A 25,940-nucleotide genomic window follows, 5' to 3' on the forward strand; every position below is an offset into this window, starting at 1 on the left:
ATTTAGGTGTCAGATGATGAAGTCCTTGATTCTCTTGGGTTTTTTTTGTGGGGCAATGAGGGTTAAGTGACTTGCTCAGTGTCACACAGCTAGTAAGTGCCAAGTGTCTGAGGCCAGATTTGAACTTGGGTCCTCCTGAATCCAGGGCTATTGCTCTATCCACTGCACCACCTAGCTGCCTCGAAGTCCTTGATTCTGACCCCATATTGAGTTCATTTATCTCTGTTCATCCTGTGATATTTTTCCTTCTCTGTGCCACCAAACCTTCCCTTCACACATATCCTGGTTTCCCATTTCTTCTTTAACAAACACCAGTGTGTTAATAACTTCAGGTTATTATTTTTACCTTTTTTCCCCCTGTATTTTAAGTTTTATGAGCCTGGGTTATTTTTTGGGTTTTTTCTCTTTTTGGTAAATAGTATTTTATTTTTTTCCAATTACATACAAAGATAGCTTTCAACATTAATTTTTTATGCAATTTTGTGTTTCAAATTTTTTCCATATCCAGTATAACAAGCAGTTTGATGCAGGTTATACATGTGCAGTCATGTGAAATACATTTCCACATTAGTCATGTTGTGACAGGAGAAACAGAGCAAAAGTGAAAAGCCATGGGAAAAAAAAGGACAAAATGAAAATTGTATGCTTCGATCTGCATTCAGACTCCATAGTTCTTTCTCTGCTTGTTTTGAATAAGCAGAGATATCCAACTCATTCTGTCTAGACTTGTCCATCTGCAGTTGACATTTTCAATTATTATAGTTATTCTATTTTGCCATCTTCTATTTTTGTCTTCTTTTGTATTGTGATGTTAGAAAATGTTGAGGGGCAGCTAGGTGGCACAGTGGATAGAGCACCGGCCCTGGAGTCAGGAGGACCTGAGTTCAAATCCGGCCTCAGACACTTAACACTTACTAGCTGTGTGACCCTGGGCAAGTCACTTAACCCCAATTGCCTCACTAAAAAATTAATTAATTAATTAATTAATTAATTTTTTAAAAAAAGAAAATGTTGACTCAGTCATCTGTTGTACCACCTGTCACCCATACTTGTGAGCCATCAGCCACATTAATGAAAAAATGGAAGGCACCCTCATCAAAAGTGTTGAATAAGAAGGTAAACAAGAAAGGCAAAAATATGGAACATTGAGGCACAACACCAGTACATTTCCTAACAAATTGAGGTCAGTCCATTAACTGAAACAGTGCATGAAGTCACACAGACATCTATGATATCTTTCTGTAAATTCTAAACCATGAGCCTTTATCTTCTCCCCAGTGATAATATGAGACTGTCCATTTCCTTTTGGAAATCAAGGTAAATGCAATGCATGGTGGTTAGACTTTTGGTCTTGGAGTAGGGAAATCAGCTCAAATCTGTAATGATTGGAATGATGCCACCTAATGGAGACTTGCTGTGGGAAAGCTCCACCATGAGGAAAATGCCTCAGAAGCATTGTGGCTTTTCCTTGGTGTCAGAAAATGACGTTTGCTCATGGGTGCTGTCTATCAAGGCTACCAGCCAATCAACTTGAGGAGCCTCCTATTTTCTGGGAGGAGAGAGGAAGGAGGAAAGGGAGCCTGCGGGGAGAGCTCTGAGGCATTTTCCTCATGGTGGAGCTTTCCCACAGCAAGTCTCCAGTAGGTGGCATCATTCCAATCATTACAAATCCCTCTTCCGACATCTAGGAGATGTGTTGTTATGGCCAAGTCTCTACAAACTTCAATTTTCTCATCTTCACGTCGTTAATAATTCCTATAGCACCCACCTTATATGGGAGCTGTTGGGGTCAAATGAAAGAATTTAAGTAAGGTACTTTATAAACTAAGCAATGAAAGAGTACAATTGCATTTACTTTTTTTATACCCTCTAAAAGCCACAGCCGCTAAGTATGCTTATTCCTCACCCAGTCTAGAAATCTTATAAAGAAATTAATTAATCTGTTCTCTCTGTGTGCCTTTCAGATATACTGGCTGTGTGACATTGGGCAAGTCTGTTAACCTCACAGTGCTCTGGGTTCTCCAAGACTCAGTGATTTGTAGAAAAGGGGATGACACACATTAGTAACCATTCCTTTACACATCAGGTCCTGCTGCCAATCAAATCAGAGGTTACATCCTTGTCCAATTGATATCCTAAGAAATTTGCTCATATTTAACCCTTATTGTGTCTTAGGACCCAAGCATTTTTTCTTTCCTTGGATCTCCCAAAATATTTAGTAATAGATTCCAGGATTTTAGCCAAGATTGACATCAGGCTTAATAGTTTATACTTTCCAGAATCTGTTTGTTTCTCTCTTTCAACATTTAAGCATTTTCCCCCACAATTACTGTCTGTTTTTCTCTGCATCTGCAAATGATATGAGTTGCGGAATCTTTTCATATCTCCTCACATGTCTTATGGTAGGTCCCTCTCAACAGTGTTTATTCTTTGACCATCATTGTTGCTCATGAAGAGTTAGAATTAGGAACTTAATAGAAGCAGTTTACTTTGTTACAACACAGAACAGTGAATTGTGATATCTTTTTTTTCCCCAGATTCCATTGCTCTGAAGACAAAGTGTCAAAACTTAGAGTGGCCTCCAAATCAGGTGGTTTTTCTGGGAGAGCTTTCTACGGAGATAGTCACCAAGAACGTTCCCTGTGCTTCAAAATTGGCAGGAGCATGGGAGTGTGATATTAGGACAGAGAACCAGAAAGGTAACTGTAATAGAGAGTCTGAGGAAGTAACAAGAATTCAGAGAAAAACAAATGATGAGTTAAAGGCTCATGAATATAATACATTTGGGAAGAGGTTTAGTCTAGTGTCCCTCATTGTTCCACCACAGAGACTTCCAACAGGAAAAATACTCCAGAAATATGATATACTTGATAAGAGTTTCAATGAGTTTTCAGACCTAAATAAAAACAATAGAATTCCATCTTCTTTTTGTAAGGATCATAAATCCAGGAAGCCTTTCACTTACCACTCAGATCTTATTCAGATTCATAGAATACCTACTGGACAGAGACTATATGAATGTCATGAATGTGGGAAATCCTTCACCAACAACTCAGTCCTTAGAAACTACCTCAGAATCCACACCAGAGAGAAACCTTACAAATGTAATGCACATGGTAAAGCATTTAAGCTGAAACACTCTGCTCATGAACATCAGAAAACTCTTTTCAAGACAAGAGAGAAACCCTACAGATGTAATGAATGTGGAAAAACCTTTAAGCACAGGTGCATACTTACTGAACATCAGAGAATTCATACTGGAGAGAAGCCTTATCATTGTACTGACTGTGGGAAAACATTTACCCACAGGGCATCACTATTTGTGCATCAAAGAATTCATGCTGGAGAAAAACCATATAAATGTACTGACTGTGGGAAAGCCTTTGCCCACCGGGCAACACTTATTGACCATCAGAGAATTCATACCGGAGAGAAGCCCTTTAAATGTACTGAATGTGGGAAAACATTCAACCGTAGGTCATCATTTAGTACTCATCAGAAAATTCATACTGGAGAAAAACCATATAAATGTACTGAATGTGGGAAAGCCTTTGCCCACAAGGCAACATTTAATGAACATCAGATTGTTCATAGTACAGAGAAACCTTACAAATGTAATGAATGTGGGAAAACTTTTAGCCGAAAGAGCTATCTTACTGACCATCAGAGAATTCATAGTGGAGAGAAGATTTTTACATGTACTGAATGTGGGAAATCTTTCAGCCTGAGGCCATCCCTTATTATGCATAGGAAGATTCATACTGGAGAAAAACCATACAAATGTCCTGACTGTGGGAAAGCCTTTATATACAAGGGAGCATTCAATGAACATCAGAAAATTCATAGTGGAGAGAAGCCTTTTAAATGTACTGAATGTGGGAAAGCCTTTACCAGCAGGGTAATACTTAGGCAACACCAGAGGATTCATATTAGAGAGAAACCTTTTATCTGTAATGAATGTGGTAAAAGCTTTACCAGGAAGTCCAGTCTTAATAAACATAAGAGAACTCATATGGGGAAAAGGGTTTATGAACATCCTAAATGTGGGGAAACATTCCGCTATAAGAAATTGCTTACTCTACATGAGAGAAATGATACTGATGAAAAAGATTTAGAATGTAAGGAGTGTGGCAAAATCTTCAAACAGAGGAGCTATCTTACTGTTCATCAAATGATTCATACTGGAGAGAAACCTTTTGAATGTACTCAATGTAAGAAAACTTTCAGCCATAGGGGATCTTTTAGTCGGCATAAAAAAAGTCATGCTGAAGACAAATCTTTTAAATGTACACAATGTGAGAAAGCTTTCAGTCTAAATTCATCTCTTACTCGACATCAGAAAATTCATACTGGAGAGAAGCCTTTTGAATGTACTCAATGTAGGAAAGCCTTTGCCCTCAAGAGATATCTTGTTGTACATCAGAGAATTCATACTGGAGAGAAACCATATAAATGTACTCAGTGTGGAAAAGCTTTCTGCCACCATTCAAATCTTGTTATACATGAGAGAATTCATACTGGAGAGAAACCTTTTAAATGTAGTGATTGTGGGAAAACATTCCGCCAAAGTAGGTCTCTTACTATACATCAGAGAATTCATACTGGAGAGAGGCCTTTTGAATGTGCTCAGTGTGGGAAAGCATATACCCTTAGAGGAAACCTTACTGTGCATCAGAAAATTCATATTAGATAGTAATCCTTGTAAACTTAGGCAAATGCTTTATTGAGTTCAAATCTCTTTCCCCAAAGGGAAAACCATAACATGCAAAGGCCAGCTCCTGAGATCTAAATCTCCTTTCTAAAAGGAAAAGAAACCAGAGAAAGACAATGCCTGTGAACATTAAAAGAAAGGTTTTATTTAGTAAGGAAGGTAATTTAACAGGATCATGGGTACTATCCAGACTCTTGTCAAATAGTACCCTAGATAATAGATTGCAGGGGTTTATATACAATTTAAACAAAGGAAAAATATCAGTTGCTCATGGATAGGGCTAGCTAATATAATAAAAATGACAATTCTACCTAAATTAATTTATGCAATGCCATACCAATCAGACTACCTTAAAATTATTTTATAGAGTTAGAAAAAAATGATAGCAAAATTCATCTGGAAGAATAAAAGGTCAAGAATATCAAGGGAACTAATGAAAAAAAATGCACAGGAAGGTGGGCTAGCTATACCATATCTGAAGTTATATGGTAAAGCAGCAGTCATCAAAACCATTTGGTACTGGTTAAGAAATAAGAGTGGTGGATCAATGGAATAGGTTAGGCACAGGAGACACAGTAGTAAATGACTATAGTTATCTCCTGTTTGATAAAACCAAAGACTCCAGCTTCTGAGATAAGAATTCAGTATTTGACAAAAACTGCTGGGGAAACTGGAAGATAGTATGGCAGAAACTAGGCATAGACCAACATCTTACACTGTATTCCCAAATAAGGTCAAAATGGGTACATGATTTAGACATAAAGGATGATACCATAGGTAAATTAGGAGAGGAAGGAGTAGTTTACCTCTCAGATCTATGGTTAGCAAAACAATTTATATCCAGATGAGATAGAGTATATTATGAAATGCAAAACGGGTGATTCTGATTACATTAAATTTAAAAGGTTTGTACAAACAAAAGAATTGCAGCCAAAATTAGAAGGGAGGCAGAAAGGTGGGAAACAATTTTTACAGCCAGTATTTCTGAAAAGGCCTCATTTCTAAAATATATAGGGAACTAAATCAAATTTGTAAGAATGCAAGTCATTCCCCAATTGAGAAATGGTCAAAGGATATGAACAGGCAGTTTTCTGATGAAGAAATCAAAGCTATCTGTTGCTATATGAAAAAATGCTCTAAATCACTATTGATCAGAGAAATACAAATTAAAACAACTCTGAGGTACCACCTGACACCTATCAGATTATGTAATATGACAAAAAAGAAAAATAATAAATGTTGGAGAAGCTGTGGAAAAATTGGAACACTAATACATTGTTGTTGGAGCTGTAAACTGATCCAACCATTCTGGAGAGCAATTTGGAACTATGCCCAAAGGGATATGGGATTGTTCCTACCCTTTAACCCAGTGGTATCACTGCTAGGTCTGTATCCCAAAGAGATCATAGAAGAGGGAAAAGTACCCACATGTACAAAAATATTTATTAGCAGCTCTCTTTGTGGTGGCAAAAAATTGGAAATCGAGGGAATGCCCATCAATTGGGGAATGGCTGAACAAGTTGTGGTAGATGAATGTAATGGAATATTATCATGCTGTAAGAAACCTTATTGAATTTCTTACAATTTTTCATTTTTGTTTCCTTTTTACCTTTTTATGTTTCTCTTGAGTCTTGTATTTGGAGGTAAAATTTTTCTTCAACTCTGACCTTTTAATGTTTGGGGTTTTTTTAAATGTATTAGTAATCCCAGTGTTTGGCATACATCCTAAAATATAGTTAACAAGGGCTTTAATTTAGATATATTTATTGTATTTGACAAAGAACAAAAAGCAAAAGGGGAATGAGTAGAGATCACTGAATATAAAACAACACAGATCTAAAACACGTATATAAAACAAAATTCATGGGAATGAAGAAGCAACTTTGGAGAAGTTGAGCAGTGAGATGGTTGCTTCCTTCCCTAAGAAGGGGAAGATGGGAATCCTCTTTCCAAGAGGGAAATCAGGGTACCCAACCATTTAGAGTTCACCATTCTTCTAAATGTCCCTTTATGTCTCTCTTTGTCATTCTCTTTTTTCCCAACCACTCACCCCATCCATCATTCTATTAAACCAACATGGCAGCACTCCTACTGGCATAAGTAGCAGCAGAGCTGATGGTTTCAGGTAATTAGGAAGGAAAATCTGGGGCCCAAATGAGGCAGCTAGCTTTTACCTTTATAGTTCCAAGATGGAAGACGTACTCCCCACTTTAGCTGGTACTCAATAGCAAATTGCAACTACTGCCTAGATGTCTTGACTCCTGGTTTCTTTCTTTTACAATTCCTCAGAAAGCTGTTTCAGAAGTTTAAGTTTCCAAAATACTGCTTGAGATTGGTGGTCTCTGGGAAGGCATGTTTGAATGTCTCTCATCTCCATTGTTATTCACGCATTATACAGGCAGCAGCCATCCAAGACATGAATTCTGTTTCCCATGCAAAGCTTCCCCCTTCCTTGACTCCCTTTTTAAGTTCTGAAGAGATTTGGGGGTTGTGGTTTTAATCTGACCATTTCTTTTCCTTCTAATAGTATTGACTGTGACCCTGGGCAAGTCATTTAACCCCAATTGCCTCACTAAAAAATAAAAAAAAACAACAAAACATCAGAGTTCCACCTCATTGCCAGCAGAGACTCATGTAATCTCCCCTGGCCAGCCGATCGACTATCTCACCACGCTGTGAGCTGAGTTAGCTGCAGCTGCAACCAATTCAGAGGCTCCAGAAGTCTTTTTCTCTGACATGTCCTGGGGCTGGATCTGTGTCAGCACAGCTGTGGTGCTGGGCTCCACTCCCACCACAGTACAACAGACTTTCCCTGCCACCCTTCTGTTCTGTCCTTGGCTGGAAAATGATCTCACTCCCTTCCTTTGTGGTTTCTGCTGCTCCAAAGAATTGTCTTATGGCATTATTGGGAGGTTTTTGGTGTGATTGTGTTGGGAGCCTGAGAGCTTACTGCTGTTTCTTTTGTGTGTGTGTGTGAGGGGGGCAGTGGGGGTTAAGTGACTTGCCCAGGGTCACACAGCTAGTATGTGTGAAGTGTCTGAGGCCAGATTTGAACTCAGATCCTCCTGATTCCAGAGCCAGTGCTCTATCTACTGTGTCACCTAGCTGCCCCACGCATGTATTTTTAAAAGCCATATTATTTGTTTCTTGTTGTTACCTGTGTGTGTTAATAAATCACATGGTTATCAACAATGAATTGTCAAATCCTATTAATTTAGGGAGTCATAATTGAAGGTGGAAGTGTAGCCCCTAGGAAAAGTAGGAACTTGAGGTACTTGAAGGATTTGGGGTATAATTTCTAAGGTTCTACTCTTACTGTTAAGCATTCTTGGGGCAGGTAGCCACCACAAATGGGCTTGGGATAGGATCATTCATAGGAAGCTAGAGCACCTTATGATAGCTAAATGCACTATTCATTTCCTTACCTGGTTAAGTGATAGAACATCTCAAGGAAATAGCTTTTCTTTTTATCTACATAAAACAAGGGGAAAGGAGCCAGGAGTAAGTTGGCAAGCTTGCTCCTTAATTGACCTTGTAATATATAACCTGTACTATTCACTGACTGCACTATTTTATATATGTGAGATGTTTTAGTCTTTTTGCTTAGTTTTATGCACTTTTGCTTAAATTTGTAAGGTAGGAGTCTAGTGTACTCCAACCAGCTTTTGTGAGATGAACTGCATTTCTGGATTATCTGGAGCCCAAAACTAAAGGATTTTAAATGTCAGAGGGGTTTGTATTTGATTCTAGGGGGTAGTGGTTTAAGTTAGGGGAGTAAGAAGGTCAGATCTATGCTTTCACAATTGCATACTGACTGCTGTGTGGAGAATGGATAAAGACGAAGTGACAGTGAATATAGAGGGACCAGTTAGGTAATTGGTGATATAGCACTGGAGAACAAAAGAGGGGCTAAGGTTGGTTTTATAGGTCTGTGAGTCATTTATCTGTCTCGAGGTGATCAACCTATGGTAGCTGATGCATCTTGAAGATGGAGTATAAAGAGAGAAATAAGGAAAACAAAATGTTGAATATGCTACTTTAGAAGGTAGGGGATTCTTTAACAGAAAGGGTCTCTTGTAGAGGAAAGCTTGTCTACACTTGCTGCTTATACTTCCTCTCTTGTCATATGCTTTTCATCCCTTTTGATCTGGCTTCCAAGCTCATTCAATTGAAATTGGTCTTGGAAAACTTTCTGATAATTTTTTCTTTTGTTATTGTAAAATCTAGTAGTCATTTGACACTGTTGACGTCCTGGACAGTTCTAGATTTTTGTGATACCAGGTTCTCTTGGCTCTCCTTCTGTCTGACAAGTCCTCAGATGCTACCTCATCACACCCATTCAATGCAGGTGTTTTCCAAGGTTCTGTGCAAAGCCCTCTTCTCTCTACACTCTTTTACTTCATAACCTTATCATTAACCATGAGTTTAACTATGGACTGTACACCCATAAGACATGCATCTATATGCTGGAGGAGGCTAAAAGGGTTAACAGATAACCTAAGATCAATAGTACCTAAAAGGGTTAACAAAGAAAGTAACCAAGAGGATACAAGTCACTACCCATTCCTACTACATATGTATTTAGCCTCAGTTTCTATTCTGAGCTTCAGTTCTTCATCAATTTTTTTGTGTGTGGGGCAATGAGGGTTAAGTGACTTGCCCAGGATCACACAGCTAATAAGTGTCAAGTGTCTGAGGCTGGATTTGAACTCAGGTCCTCCTGAATCCACAGCCAGTACTTTATCCACTGTGCCACCTAGCTGCCCCTTCATCAATTACTTGTTGAGTATTTCAAACTGGATGTCTTGGAGACACCCTAAGCTCAAAATATGTACATTGAACTCATTATCTTAACCTCCCATGCCCTGGAGAAATTCTACTCTCTCCCAGACTTTCCTCTTTCTGTTGAAGGTACCACCATTCTTCCAATCTGTCAGGTTCATAATCTAAGTATTGCTCTGGAGTCCTCACTGCCCCTAACCCAACATCCAGTTAGTTGTCATAGCTTGTCATTTCTACCTTTACCACATCTCTTGCATCTGAACCACTCTTCTCTACTCCCAGAGCTACCAGCTTAGTTCAGGTCCTCCATCCCTCATCTTGATTAGTGCAAAAGCTTGGAAATGACAGGATGGAGCTTACATTCCATTGGATGAAATGCCATGTACACGTGAAAGTAGAAAGCAAAGACAAACAAGGTAAAGGAATGTGTTAATGGGTGTCAGGAGGGGAAGAGATGCACCAGCCCCCAAGGGGATCAGGCTCCCAAAGGAGGTAGCACAGGAACTGAGCTTTGCAGGAAGCTAGGTTCCCTAAAGGGCAGAAGTGTGGAGGCAGGTCCAAGTGCAGGAGTCCAGTCTATGCAAAGGCACAGAGGCTGAATTGCAATGTCATGTGTGAGGGAGAGGAAGAGTACATGAAGGGTAGTAACATGTAGTTAATCATTCTTGAGGCCCTAGGGACTTGCAAACTCAGGATCAGTAGGCTCCGCGGTAGCTGGCATTCATATAATGCTTTCAGGTTTGCCCAGCCCACCACAAACATGACTTCATTCGATCCTCCACCACCCTGGGAGGTGAGTGTTATTAGAAACTGACCGTGGGACATGGCACCCAGAAAGAGGAATGCCTCTAAGCCTGCATGGACTGGCCGCTGGGCGTCCGGACAGCGAGCGCATCAGACCTTAGCTGGCCCGCTGGGTGGGGTACCCGCTCTAGGGAGGATGCTGGAGGAAGGACGGGGCTGGGGGGACCGTGGGAATGGACCGCAAGGTGTCTCCTGGACGCTGGAGGGTTTGGAAAGAACGTGGTGACTGTCTACACGTGCCTCCCCAGCTGTGGTCCCGGGGGCACAGGGGGTGGGCCGGAGGAGCGCTGTCTGTGCGGAGTCTGGGGTCGGGGTAGCTCCTGTGCAAAGCGCGCCGCGTCTCCCTCTGTCCGTCGCCTTCCACCTGTTTCCGTCTGCCAGTCAAACTCATTCTCTTTCTCGGTCACTGGGCTGGACCACATGTGTCAGTCTACACTTGTGACCTCCAGGAACTCTCTCAGCTCCCTCTCCCCTTCCCCGCTAAGATTCAGCTCAGTGGGGCGCCTCCGACCACTCCTGGAAATGGCATCCAGGGGACTCGACTACATTTCCCAGAAGCCATCGGGATCTGAAACCGCGCCTGTGTCTTCCTGGTCTGATGCCCCACACCTTCATTGGCGTGCGCAGGCGCATTTCAAGTGAAAGCCGGAAGTTCTCTCCTGTCCTGCCTAGGTTCGTGGCTCAGCTCTGCTGCTCAGATGAGAGGTGGCGGTTGGTGTGTGGGTTTTTTGCGGGGCGTCCGCGGGTGTCCGGGCTTCGCTGCGAACTCCTCTTCGTGGGTGCGTGCTTTGCGAGAGTGCGTCCTCCCCGTGGGGTGTCGCTGACTGGGTGAGTGTAACCTCGGTGGGGCGGAGAATGCGTGTGAGTGGGTGAGAAGCTGGCAGGAGCGCGTGTGCGCATGCTCTGTGACTCGGAGCACTGTGGGTCTCCCGTGGCCCCGTCCCGAGTGTGGTCCGAAGTTTGCATCGCGGGTCTCGGGGAGCAGCCTCCCTGTGCCCCTGGCCTGACCCGGGTGTAAGTCGTGGGGTTCGGATGAGATCCGGGCCCCTCCTTTTCTGGGGAAGAACAGCAGCCCCCCCTCCGGCAGCGCGTGAAGGTTTGCAGGGCGTCTTCCCTGGGGGTGTCATCGCATCGCTTCATTCCCCCTGGGTCAGTCCTGGCCGGAGGGGCCGATGGCCACTGTCACTGGCCTGAATCTCCGTACGAGTGTCCGTAAACATCTAACTTTTAGGGGATTTCCAGGCTGCAAGCTACACGTCAGGGTTGGTCTCCCTCATGGAACCGTTTTTTCCCTCAGCTCTCCCTTCTCAAGACTCTTCCCTTCCCCAAGAAAGGAGCCCAGAGCAGGAGGAAGGAATGACCTCTGATCTCCTGTCAGACAGAGACCAGGTAAGTTGGATTTTTTTTTTTTTGGTCTCTCCCAAATACTGTTTCTTTTTTTTTGGGGGGGGGGGTGTTAATGAGTGTTAAGTGACTTGCCCAGGGTCACACAGCTAGTACGTGTCAAGTGTCTGAGGCCACATTTGAACTCATGTCCTCCTGAATCCAGAGCCTGTGCTTCATCCACTGAGCCCCATGGTTCATTTGTTTGAGCAGGTGGGTCACCTTCCCTTCCTTTGGTCTCTGCCCAGCCATGTCCTAATGAGGCACCAGAGCCTCAGTTTTTCTTACCCGGAAGAAGGGCCTTTTGTGACAGAGGATATCAGGTCGATAGATTGTGAGAATGGGAGTGGACAGTAGATCACCCAGCCCAACACCCTCTTTTGGTGCAAGAAGAAACTGAGCCCAAGAGATCAAATGTCTTGCTTGGTCTCAGAAGGGGAAGAGCTAGAATTAGACCCCAATTTTCTCTTTTATAAAAATTTAGGGATTGATTGCTTTTGTTTTTACATCATCTTCATTTCATAATATACACAAGGAGGTCCCGATGACTGTGAATTATGAATCCCTTTGATGTAGGAGGTGAAAAAGGGGTTAATAGAAAAACGCAAGACCCAAGCTCTAATTCAGCTATTAGCTCCAAAAGGGAGTTAGATCCCACTTAATGGATAACTTATGTTAGGTTCTCATACCCATAGTGATCAACATCCATAACGGACCAGAATGGGTTAGATCAAAATAACAATAAAAGAAAAAGACAACCTATAGAAATTCTAATGAAAAATGATTATATTTTAAAATTAGCCATGGGAATCAGAAAGAGACATGCGCAGAAAAGGCCAAATTTGTCCCCAGATTCACCTTATGACTTGCAAACCCCCAAAACACACCTCCACTGAAAAAGGTACCTGCCTCGGGGGTTGGCTTAGGACCCCAGGAACTCCAAATTAGGATATGCCCTCCCCTGTACCTCCCCAAGGTGGAGATTATTATAATGAGACTGATAATCAATTTATCCATACTATAAATATAACTGTCTTTCCTTTCCCTATTTGAGAGATACCTTTCCAATACTCTGGTTCTCTCCCTGTGGTCACCCACAGCATTTCAAAAAAACTTGGGAAATTGAGTTACTGAATCTCGTAATTCTTTTGGGATGACTCAAGATCCCAAATTCCAGTCCATATCACCTTGAAGTGATCACACCTATTTGAATTTGCAAGTTATTTTGAACAATATGCAGGGATGGAAATCCTTCTCTGTTCTTCCTTCTTCTTTCTCCTCTCTCCTCTTTTTTATTATTACAAAATGTTTAATTTTTTTTTTGCCTTAACTGCTTTTTTTTTTAAGTGAGGCAATTGGGGTTAAGTGACTTGCCCAGGGTCACACAGCTAGTAAGTGTTAAGTGTCTAAGGCCGGATTTGAACTCAGCTACTCCTGACTCCAGGGCCGGTGTTCTATCCACTGCGCCATCTAGCTGCCCCCCTGATCTATGGCTCTCTGGGATGAGTGTCTCTGGAACTTTGAGCCTTGAACTCTCTTAAATGGATTCTCCAACTGCTGGATGAATTTTCTCTTTCTTGATGAGTAAATACCATCTGATGATATACCTCTGATGCTAGATACTATTAGTGAGGGGTTGTTTACTTAGGGACAACAGTTCCCTAAGGAGTCCGTGGATAGACATCAAAAGAATCTGTGAACTTGGATCAGAAAAACCCATATTTTTATGTTTCCTAATCACAACATGAAAGTCACCATTTCCTTCATTTGTTTAAAGATATGATTCTCAACTTAAGGCATCACCAGGATCCTGCAGCCAGACAGAAGGGTCCATGACAAGAAAAGGTTGAGAAAATCGCTGTTAGAAGTGAACTTAAGGGGCAGCTAGGTGGTGCAGTGGATAGAGCACCGGCCCTGGAGTCAGGAGTACCTGAGTTCAAATTCGGCCTCAGACACTTAACACTTACTAGCTGTGTGACCCTGGGCAAGTCTCTTAACCCCAGTTGTCTCACTAAAAAAAAAAAAAAGAAGAAGTGAGCTTAAGCAATAACATAAAAGTGTCTGTGTGTTCTCCCTTCTAGTCCAAAGTCAGGCATATCCTGTAGTAAATGGCTCCTCCACAAATATGTGATAAAACACAATGAAACCCTCAATGCTGTGAGAACCAGTTCTTCTACATTCTGCTACCTTCATTTCTCTCTTCTTGGTGTGTATAAAGAAAAGGAAGAGCAAGGATCTGTTTTACCATTTCAGGAATCAATAACATTCAAGGATGTGGCTGTGGACTTTACTGAAGAAGAATGGAGGGAGCTGGACCCAGCACAGAGGGACCTATACAGGGATGTGATGCTGGAGAACTATAAGAACCTGGTTTCCTTGGGTAAGGACAGCTTTCCTCTGTAACTAAAAAGCTATCTGTTGTGGTGTCTGTGTATTACCATGTGTTTGGGATTCTGGAATGTCTGTAATGCTTAACCCTGTGCTTAACTGCTGGGTTTGGTGTTCAGGAATATTGAGAAAGAGATGTCATATGGGGAGATGCTCAGTCATGCAAAACTAAAGATTTTCTTTTTCCTATTTTTATGGGATATGCTATTCTTTTTACAACACCTCTGTGGGGGCAGCTAGGTGGCGCAGTGGATAGAGCACCGGCCCTGGAGTCAGGACTAGCTGAGTTCAAATCCGGCCTCAGACACTTAACACTTACTAGCTGTGTGACCCTGGGCAAGTCACTTAACCCCAATTGCCTCACTAAAAAAAACAAACAAACAACACCTTTATGCATCCTTGACAGTACACCTCATCCTCTTCCCTCATCAAAGATTCTACCCTAAACTCTCAGTGAGACAAGTTGAAGACATGAAAGGTTCCCATAATTTTGGCAAAAAGTGTGTTGTAGAGTAGATGGTCTCTGGGGTCCTTTCCAAGTCTGAGAATCAGTGATGGTCAGAATTCTAAACTGGGTCTGTGTTCCTAATAATTTCTATGTCTTTTCACATGATCAGGATTGTCAGTTTTTAAACCCCATGTGATATCCCAGCTGGAGCAAGGGGAAGAACTCTGGATATCAGAGACAGAAGTCCCTCAAGTGGTTTGTCCAGGTGCGTAAGTGAAGGTTGATGAGATTCATTCCAAACAGGAATGGAGCTACTCAGTTGAACACCTTTGAAATGGAAAGAACTCTTCTCAAAGCACTCTAGGTTGCTTGAGAAGAAAAATGTTTGTTTTTTATGTGCCTTTTTCTTTTGAAAATCTCTTCAAAAGCAAGCTTATTCCCTAGAAGTTTCATATAAGGCAAAACTGGTAGCATGGGGCCTTTTGTGGGAGCCTTAGAATCCTTCCCTGAATAATTTTGAGATCTTGTAGTTTGGGGCCTGTTGGGAAGAAATTGGCCATCTTCAGTCAGGGAAATGGATAATATGATAGAGTTACTGTCTTAGGAAAGTACATGCCTGTAGTGTGATCTGGAAGAAAGGCTAGACATGGGCAAGATTACTCATGAGGACCCTGGTTTAGTAATTTAGGTCTGAGATGATGAAGTCCTTGATTCTGATCCCAAATTAAGTTCCCTTATGTCTGTTTGTCCTGTGTTATTTCTCCTTCTCTGTTCCAACCTACCTTCCCTTAGCACATATCCTGATTTCCCATTTGTTCTCTAACATACACTAGTGTGTTAATAACCAGGTTATTGTTTTCATCCTTTGTTTTCCCTGTATTTGAAGTCTTTATGGGCATGGTGGTGTTTTTTCTAAGTAGTATTTTATTTTTTCCACTTAGATGTAAAGAGAGTTTTCAGCATTCATTTTTCATACAATTTTGAGTTTCAATTTTTTTTCTCCCCAAGATAACAAGCAGTTTGATATAGGTTATTCATGTGCAGTCATGTGAAATACATTTCCACATTAGTCATGTTGTGAAAGGAGAAACAGCAAAAGGGAAAAACCAATGGGGAAAAAAAAAGAAAAAAATTAAAATAGTATACTTTGATCTGCATTCAGACTTCATAGTTCTTTCTCTGGTTCTTTTGAATAAGCCAAAATGTACAACTCATTCTAACTAGTCTTCTGCTACAATTGACATTTTCAACCATTTCAGTTATTCTTATTCTATTTTGCCATCATGTATTTTTGTCTTTTTTGTATTGAGATGTTAGAAAATGTTGACTCAGTCATCTGCTGTACCATGTGTCATCCATATTTGTGAGTCATCAGCCACATTGATCAGGGTGCCTTCTGTTTTTTATTAAAAGTGTTGAAAAAGAAGGGGCAGCTAGGTGGCTCAGTGGATAGAGCACCGGCCCTGGAGTCAGGAGTACCTGAGTTCAAATCCGGCCTCAGACACTTAACACTTATTACCTGTGTGACCCTGGGCAAGTCACTTAACCCCAATTGCCTCACCAAAAAAAGAAAAAGAAAAAGAAGGTAAACAAGAAAGGTGAGAATATGGAACATTGAGTCACAACACCAGGACATTTCCTAACAAATTGAGATCAGTCTATTAAACTGAAACACTGCATTAAGTCACACAGACATCTATGGTGTCTTTCTGTAGATTCTAAACTGTGAGCCTTTATCTTCTCCCCAGTGATAATATGAGACTGTCCATTTTCTTTTGGAAATCAAGATATGTGATGCATACAGCATCCTTAGAGAGAAATGCAATGCATAGTGCTTGGAATCTTGGCTTTGGAGTAGGAAAAACCTGGGCTCAAATCCCTGTTGTGACATTTAGGAAATGTGTTGTAATGGCCAAGTCACTCAGTCTCTACATCCCTCAATTTTCTCATCTTCAAGTCATTAATCCTTCCTGTAGCATCCACCTTATGTGGGAGCTGTTGGGGTCAAATGAAAGAATTTGAGTAATGTACTTTAAGCAATGAAAGATTACAATTGCACTTTTTGGTATGCCCTCTAGAAGTGTCAAGTGCTATGTATGTTTATTCCTCATCTAGTCTAGAAATCTTATAAAGAAATGAATTAGTCTGTTCTCTCAGTTTCAAATATACTGGCTATGCGACACTGGGAAGTCAGTTAACCATGGAATGCTCTGGGTTCTCCAAGACTATAATTTTTTTCTTTGTTTTTAATTATAAATATTTTATTATTTTCTAGTTGCATGTAGAGATACTTTTCAACATTTGGTGTTTTTTGTTTGTTTTTGGTTTTTTGGTGGAGCAGTGAGGGTTTAGTGACTTGCCCAGGGTCACACAGCTAGTAAGTGTCAAGTTTCTGAGGCTGGATTTGAAGTCAGGTCCTCCTGAATCCAGGGCTGGTGTTTTATCCACCATGCCATCTAGATGCCCCCTCGACATTTGATTTCTAGTTCCAAATTTTTCTCCCTCCCTTTACTTCCCCCTCCCTAAGACAGCAGGCAATCTGATATAGCTTATATATGTATAATCACATTAAACATACTTCTGCATTCCAAAACTATAATTTGTAGAAAAGGGGATGACACACATTAGCAACCATTCCTTTACAAAGCAGCTCCTTCTGCCACTCAGATCACAGGTTACATCTTTGTCCAATTGATAGCCTAAGAAATTTGCTCACATTTAAACCTAATTGTGTCTTAGGACCCAACCATTTTTGCTTTCCTTGGATCTCCCAAAGTATTTAGCAATAGATTCTGGGATTTTAGCAAAGATTGACCTTAGGCTTAATAATTTAGAATTTCCAGAATCTGCTTGTTTCTCTTTTTCAACATTTAAGCATTTCCCCCAAAGTTACCATCTGCTTTTCTCTGCATCTACAAATGATATGAATTGTGGAATCTTCTCCTGTCTCCTCACTTGTCTTGTTTTCAGGTCCATCTTAATAGTATTTATTCTTTGATCATCATTTGCTCATGAAGAGTTAGAATTAGGAACTTAATAGAAGCAGTTTCCTTTATTATAACAAAGAGAGCAGTGAATTGTGATATCTTTTTTTTTCCAGATTCCATTGCTCTGAAGACAAAGTGTCAAAACTTGGAGTGGCCTCCAAATCAGGTGGTTTTTCTGGGAGAGCCATCTAAGGAGATAGTCACCAAGAATGCTCCCTTTGCTTCCAAATTGGAAAGAGCATGGAAATGTGAGGTCAGGACAGAGAAGCAGAAAGGCAACTATAATAGACAATCCAAGGAAGTAACAAGAATTCAAAGAAAAACTAATGATCAGTTAAAGGTTCATGAATGTAATACATTTGGGAAGAGGTTTAGTCTAGTGTCACTCATTGTTCCACCACAGAGACTTTCAACAGGAAAAATTCTCCAGAAATATGATACACTTGATAAGAGTGTCAACGAATTTTTAGACCTATATAAAAATAGTAGAATTCTCTCTTCTATTTGTAAGTATAATAAATACAGGAAGCCTTTCACTTACCACTCAGATCTTATTCAGATTCATAGAATACCTACTGGACAGAGACTATATGAATGTTGTGAATGTGGGAAATCCTTCACTGACAACTCAGTCCTCAGAATCCATACCAGAGAGAAACCTTACAAATGTAATGAATGTTGGAAAGCATTTAAGCTGAAGCCCTCTGGTTATGAACATCAGAAAACTCATTCCCAGACAATAGAGAAACCCTACAGATGTAATGAATGTGGAAGAACCTTCAAGAACAGGTTCTTACTTACTGAACATCAGAGAATTCATACTGGAGAAAGGCCTTTTAAATGTACTGAATGTGGGAAAACATTCCACCGTAAGTCATCATTTAATAGTCATCGGAAAGTTCATACTGGAGAAAAACCATACAAATGTACTGAATGTGGCAAAGCCTTTGCCCACAAGGGAACGTTAAATGAACATCTGATTATTCATACTGCAGAGAAACCTTACAAATGTAAAGAATGCGGGAAAACTTTTGGACGGAGGGGCTATCTTACTGACCATCAGAGAATTCATAGGGGAGAGAAGATTTATATATGTACTGAATGTGGGAAATCTTTCAGCATGAGGGCATCACTTATTAGGCATAGGAAGATTCATACTGGAGAAAAACAATACAAATGTGCTAACTGTGAGAAAGCGTTTATCTACAAACGAACACTTAATGAACATCAGAGAATTCATAGTGGAGAGAAGCCTTTTGTATGTACTGAATGTGGGAAATCTTTCTGCCTGAGGGCATCCCTTGTTATGCATAAGAAGATTCATACTGGAGGAAAAGTATACAAATGTACTGACTGTGGGAAAGCTTTTATCTACCAGAGAGAACTTAATGAACATCAGAGAATTCATAGTGGAGAGAAGCCTTTTGAATGTACTGAATGTGGTAAAGCCTTTACCAGGAGGGGAACACTTAGCAACCACCAGAAGACTCATATTAAAGAGAAACCTTTTGTCTGTAATGAATGTGGTAAAAGCTTTATCAGGACATCCAGTCTTAATAAACATAAGCGAACTCATATGGGGAAAAGGGTTTATGAACATCCTAAATGTGGGGAAACATTTGGTGATAAGAAATTACTTACTCGACATGAGAGAAATGATACTGATGAAAAAGATTTAGAATGTAAGGAGTGTGGCAAAATCTTCAAGCAGAGGAGCTACCTTAATGTTCATCAGGTCATTCATACTGGAGAGAAATCTTTTAAATGTACACAATGTGGGAAAGCTTTCAGTCTAAGTTCAAACCTTATTCGACATCAGAAAATTCATAGTGGAGAGAAATCTTTTGAATGCACTCAGTGTGGGAAAGCCTTTGCCCTCAAGAGATACCTTGTTGTACATCAGAGAATTCATAGTGGAGAGAAGCCTTTTAAATGTCCTCAGTGTGGGAAAGCTTTCTGCCGGCGTTCAAGGCTTATTATACATGAGGGAATTCATACTGGGGAGAAACCTTTTAAATGTAGTGATTGTGGGAAAACATTCCGCCAAAGTAGGTCTCTTGCTATACATCAGAGAATTCATACTGGAGAGAAGCCTTTTGAATGTGCTCAGTGTGGAAAAGCTTATACCCTTAGAGGAAACCTTACTGTGCATCAGAAAATTCATATTGGATAGAAATCCTTGTAAACTTAGGCAAATGCTCTATTGAGTTCAAATCTGTTTCCCCAAAGGGGAAAACCATAGCATGTAAAGGCCAGCTCTTGATATCTAAATCTCTTTTATTTTTTTTATTTTTGGATTTTATTTTCCCAAATTAAATGTAAATACAAATTTTGACAACAAAAATTTTATTTAAAATTTTTGTGTTCCATATTCTTTTCCTCCCACCCTCCTTCCCCCAAGATCTCAAGCAATTCCATATAAGCTATACATGAGCAGTCATGCAAAACAGTTCCATATTAGCCAGGTTTTGAAAGAAAACAGACAAAAACAAAACACTAACAAAAAAAGGTTATGCTGCAATCTGTATTGAGCACCATTAGTTCTTTTTTTTTAAGCAACAAACATTTATTTTATTTTTTCCAGTTACATGTAAGGGTAGTTTTAAACATTCATTTTCATAAGATTTAGAGTTCCAAATTTTTCTCCCTCCCTCCCTTTCCTCCCCCCTCCATAAGATCACAACCAGGTTATATATGTACAATCAACTTCTCAATCAAGAATTTTCTGATACTTCTCAAGGACCAAGACATGACTAAGGGAAGGAAGGCTTTCCCCTGATTAATTACAATTACAGGGTTCCCCTTTGGGAATTTTCTGATGTTTCCTAAGGATTGGCTGTTGCTGAAGGATTCTCCACATTCATTACATTTATATGGGCCTTCTGCAATGTGAGCTCTTTGCTTAATCTTGCCCTGCCTGAAGGTTTTTACCATGTTCATTACACTTAAATGGTTTTGCTACAGGATGAGAGTTCTTTTTATCAGTTCTTTCTATGGGGGTGCATAGTAAGCTTCCTCATTAGTTGCTTGGGATTGTCTTGGATCATTGCATTGCTGAGAGTAGTTAAGTCATTCACAATTGCTCATTGAACAATACTGCTGTCAGTATGCACAATGTCCTCCCAGCTCTGCTCATTTCACTATACATCAATGTTCATTAGTCTTTCCAGGTTTTTCAGGGATCATCCTGTTTGTCATTTCCTGTAGCACAAGACCATTCCACTACAATCATATAGCACAGCTTTTCCCATCATTCCTCAATTGATGGACATTCCCTTGATTCTCAATTCTTATCTTCCACCAAGAGTTGCTATAAATATTTTTTTGTACAATTTTCCCCCTTTTTCTCTTTTTCATCATTACTGTTGTTAACTATTTCCCTTCCATCCTATTCCCTTCCCCATGATATTTATTCTATTATCCATCTTCTTTCATCCTATCACTCTTCAAAAGGGATTTGCTTCTGTCTGTCCCCTCCCCTACTCTGCCCTTCCTTCTTTTGCCCCTCTCTATCCCCTTCCCTTCCTATTTTCCTGCAGGGTTAGAGAGATTACTCCACCCAATTGAGTGTGTACATTATTCCCTCCTTGAGCCAATTCTAATGAGATTGATGTCTTTGAGCCAATTCTGATGAGTGTTAGGCTCATTTACTGCCCAGATTAAATAGATTACTCCACCCAGTTAGGTGTGTGTGTTAGTTCCTCCTAGTGGCAGCTCTGATGAGTTTAAGGTCTTTGAGCCTTTTCTGATGAGTGTAAAATTCATTTACTGTCCTGCTCCTCTCCCATCTCTTCCTCCACTCCATAAGCCTTTTCTGTTTCTTTCATGTAGGATTTCACCTCTTCCCTTCCCCCTCCCCCAGTGCATTCCTCAATTTAACCCTAAAGATGTCATCACCTAGCTAGGTGACACAGTGGACAAAACATCACCCCTGGCCCCAGGGGCATCCCAGCCAAGACCCGGCCTCAGATACAAGACAGTCGCCCACTGTAGGACCCCAGGCATGTCCCCCAGCTCCAATTTTTTATGGTTCTCTAGGGTCTTGTATTTGGAAGTCAAATTTGCCATTCAGTTCAGGTCTTTTCATCACAAATATCTGAAAGTCTTCTTTTTCATTAAAGTCCCATTTTTTCTGGTGAAAGATTATGCTGAGTTTTGCTGGGTAGGTGAATCTTGGTTGTAATCCCATTTCCTTTGCCCTCTGGAATATCATATTCCATACCCTCTGGTCCTTTAATGTAGAACCTGCTAGATCTTGTGTTATTCTGACTGGGGCTCCACAGTACTTGAATTCTTTCTTTTTGCAGCTTGCAATATTTTCTCCTTGACCTGAGAGCTCTGGAACACCATCAGTTCTTAAAACTCTTTTCTAAAAGGGAAGGAAACCAGAGAAAGACGTGCCTATGAAAATTAAAAGAAAGGTTTTATTTAGTAAGGAAGGTAATTTAACAAGATCATCATGGGTACTATCCAGACTATTGTCAAATAGTACCCTAGATAACAGATTGAAGGGGTTTATGTACAGTTTAAACAAAGGCAGGTAAGGAATTTGAAGGGAAATTTAGGCTTAGAAAGGAATGAATCACTGAGTTGCCTTTCCAAGGGGATGGATAGGGAGGAATTCCAGAGTTCAAGGATGTGGCCTTTCATGCACAAATGAGAAGGCATCCTTGTTTTGATAAGCAGTTCAGTTCAAGGCCTTATTAGATGTCTTCATAAGATCTCTCAAAAAAAACCCAAGACTATGTCTATGTTAAGTATATTGCTAAAGCTAAGGTTGTCTCCAAAAAAGACCATGAACAGTATATGTCCATAGTTTCATATGCTGCAGTCAGATAAGTCTTTGATTGGCTTCAGAGTTACTGATTCCTTACACATCCAACTAGTTTTACTCTTGGTCATGCAAAGGATTGTTGGTCTGTTAGCCAAAAGTAGCCAATTCTCATATATTTGGTTTTGATTATCTGGATAATTATGGGACTCAACTAAATCAAGGTATTCGTTTTCATACCCTTTGTCATGAATGTGAGAAAGCCTTCAGTAATACCCCAATACATCAGAGAATTCATACTGGAGAACAGCCTTTCCAGTGTACTAAATAATGGAAAACCTTCAACCAGATAAGAGGGATTAACATCAGAAATTTCATACAGTAGTGAAATCTTTTGTGTGTCCTGAACGTCAATCATAGGATGTACTTTGCTCTACATGAGGGGATTCATCCTGTAGCAAAACCATTTAAGTGTAACGAACATGGTAAAAACCTTCAGGTGGGGCAAGATTAAGCAAAGAGCTTACATTGCAGAAGGCCCATATAAGTGTAATGAATGTGGAGAATCCTTCAGCAACAGCCCAATCCTTAGGAAACATCAGAAAATTCCCAGAGGGGACCCCTGTAATTGTAATTAATCAGTGGAAAGCCTTCCCTTAGTCATGTCTTGGTCCTTGAGAAGCATCAGAAAATTCTTGATTGAGAGAATCCTTTCAAAATGAATGTGGGAAAGCTTTCAACTGGAGAGCCATCTTATTCCTTTGCTCTTTTTTTCTAGATGGACTGTCATACATTCAGATAGTAAAGGTTGTTTTACCTTCCACTGCTCTGTACCTGAATATTCACCATGTTTGCCCTTCTACTGTGAGGGAAAGTCATATTGTGAATAATCAGTATTTCTATGTGATCTCTCCTTTTGCAGATTTTGACAGCCCCCTTTCTCCAGGACAGGCAGTTTCTGAAGGGCTTGATTGGTGTAAGGAGAACCTTCCCAGCCTCCAAGGCACCTGCTCATTAACCAACCTGGGCTGGGCCCTTTGCTTTTGTTTACCCCTTAAACAGAAACCAGTTTGACTCAGGCTCTCCCCAGGGGGATGATTCTTGTGTCCTTGGTTTTCCTAATCAAAATGTGGGGTGACCTGGTCACCTATAGCAAAGACAATACAGGAGACAACCTATTTTTGAAGTAGTAAACATTATTTATAGTTTTGGGTAGCAAGTTCTATCCCTCCTTCCCTTCCTGCCCCCCTCCCCAAGGCAGCAAGCTATCAGATATGGGTTGTGCGTGTTCGATTATGTACAACATTCCCATAAGAGTCATTTTGTATTATAAAACTTGAATAAAAGAAAGTGAAAAATAGCATGCTTCAGTCTTTGTTTCATCAGTATCAGTTCTTTCTTTGGAGGTGGATAGTATTCTGAGAAAATATTAATAGTGGTTTTTTTCAGGCCCCCCACCCCCCACCCCCAGACACACATACTCTAAGGTTTAACTCAGGAACTCTGGTCTTTCAGAGCCAGCCCAAAGGTACCTTAGAGGTAAGGCTCTTTGGGAGCAGCCTAGAAGCCCATGGATGGACCAATAGTAGAGATTAAAACCACACCTATCTGAAAATGCCTTTGCCCTCAGGGGGGTCTCTTTCACTAGACCCTGAAGTCATTATGCACAGTACAGCTCATTTTAATATGGACCACTCTCAGGTCAAGTCAACCAATAGAATTGAATGCTACCAGCCAATTGACTTTGATCAATGTGTAAGAACCATCTCTATCAGAAGAGGAAAAGAGGCTGAGATCAGGAGGTAATTCCCATGCTTGGTGTAACTTAGGTTAGGGAGGCTGTCCCCTTCTTGAGTGCTCTCCTCTTTAGGGAATATAAAGTTTCTGAACTCTGCTTGGGGCCATGTATTCTTTCTTTTGCAAGAGACACTCTTGAAATAACTATGTTCAGCCTCAGTTTCTATTCTGAGCTCCAGTTAGTCATCAGTTACTTATTGAAAATTTCAAACTGGATGTCTTGGAGACATCTTAAACTCAAAATATGTACATTGAACTCATTATCTTAACCTCCCATGCCCTGGAGAAATTCTACTCTCTCCCAGACTTTCCTCTTTCTGTTGAAGGTACCACCATTCTTCCAATCTGTCAGGTTCATAATCTAAGTATTGCTCTGGAGTCCTCACTGCCCCTAACCCAACATCCAGTTAGTTGTCATAGCTTGTCATTTCTACCTTTACCACATCTCTTGCATCTGAACCACTCTTCTCTACTCCCAGAGCTACCAGCTTAGTTCAGGTCCTCCATCCCTCATCTTGATTAGTGCAAAAGCTTGGAAATGACAGGATGGAGCTTACATTCCATTGGATGAAATGCCACGTACACGTGAAAGTAGAAAGCAAAGACAAACAAGGTAAGGAATTTGTTAATGGGTGCCAGGAGGGGAGGAGATGCACCAGCCCCAAGGGGATCAGGCTCCAAAGGAGGTAGCACAGGAACTAGCTTGCAGGGAGCTAGGTTCCCTAAGGGCAGAAGTGTGGAGGCAGGGTCCAAGTGCAGGGGGTCCAGTCTATGCAAAGCACAGAGGCTGAATTGCAATGTCATGTGTGAGGGAGAGGAAGAGCACACGAAGGGCAGTTGGTCATTCTTGAGGCCCTAGGGACTTGCAAACTCAGGATCAGTAGGCTCCGCGGTAGCTGGCATTCATATAATGCTTTCAGGTTTGCCCAGCCCACCACAAACATGACCTCATTCGATCCTCCACAGCTTGGAGGTGGGTGTTATTAGAAACTGGGGTGGAACTAGGTGGCGCAGTGATAAAGCAGTGGCCCTGCATTCAGGAGGACCCGAGTTCAAATCCGGTCTCGGACACCTGACACTTATTGGCCGTGTGACTGAACAAGTCACTTAACCCCTCATTGCCTCTGAAAAAAAAAAAAAAAAGAAACTAACCGTGGGACATGGCACCCAGAAAGAGGAAAGCCTCTAAGCCTTCATGGACCTGGCCGCTGGGCGTCCGGACAGCGAGCGCATCAGACCTTAGCTGGCCCGCTGGTGCACTTCTGGGTACCCGCCTAGGGAGGATGCTAGAGGGAAGGACAAGGCTGGGGGACCGTGGGGAATGGACCGCAAGGTGTCTCCTGACGCTGGAGGGTTTTGGAAAGAACGTTGGTGACTGTCTACACGTGCCTCCCAGCTGTGGGTCCCGGGGCACCAGGGTGTGGGCCGAGGAGCCCAGTCCGTGGAGAGCCTGGGGTCGGGGGTTAGCCCCTGTGCAAAGCGCCCCGCGTCTCTCTTCCCTGTGTCGTCGCCTTCCACCTGTTTCTGGCTGCCAGTCAAATTCATTCTCATTAGCAGCCTACACCTGCGACCCTCCAGGGACTGTTTCACCCTCCACTCCAAACCCCTCTCCCCCTCCTCCGCTAAGATTCAGACTCCAGAGGGCACCGCTAAACCCTCTGGGCGATAACGTCCTTGGGAACTCAGTGCCTCCCGCGCCTTGGCGGGGGCGCAGCGGCAGAAAAGACTCCATTTCCCAGAAGGCATCGGGATCTCAGATCGCGCCTGCGTCTTCTTGTCTGACAACCCCCCCCCCCCCCTTACAACCTCCGCCCCCACACACCCCTGGCCAGGTGCCAATGGGCTCCAGGGAAGTTTTCGGAGCTCGGC

General features: G+C 41.4%; 1 protein-coding gene across 5 annotated transcripts in view; it reads left to right on the plus strand.

Moving 5' to 3' along the window:
• Positions 1 to 19,764, plus strand: part of LOC122746892 (zinc finger protein 420-like) — a 40,963-nt gene extending 21,199 nt beyond the window's left edge. For 2 of the 5 annotated variants that reach the window (XM_043992973.1, XM_043992974.1), the window contains one exon: positions 2,538 to 5,068. In XM_043992973.1, the coding sequence (XP_043848908.1) occupies positions 2,538 to 4,693 (2,156 nt within the window). In that variant the 3' untranslated portion in view covers positions 4,694 to 5,068. Of the gene's footprint in view, positions 1 to 2,537; positions 5,069 to 10,948; positions 11,126 to 11,594; positions 11,687 to 13,933; positions 14,061 to 14,685; positions 14,782 to 17,616 lie in introns of those variants that run through there. The other 3 variants (XM_043992975.1, XM_043992976.1, XM_043992972.1) reach the window with 3 other exon arrangements.
• The last annotated feature ends 6,176 nt before the right edge of the window (positions 19,765 to 25,940 follow it).

The sequence above is a fragment of the Dromiciops gliroides genome, chromosome 3 (genome assembly GCF_019393635.1).
Source record: "Dromiciops gliroides isolate mDroGli1 chromosome 3, mDroGli1.pri, whole genome shotgun sequence".
Lineage (NCBI taxonomy): Eukaryota > Metazoa > Chordata > Mammalia > Microbiotheria > Microbiotheriidae > Dromiciops > Dromiciops gliroides.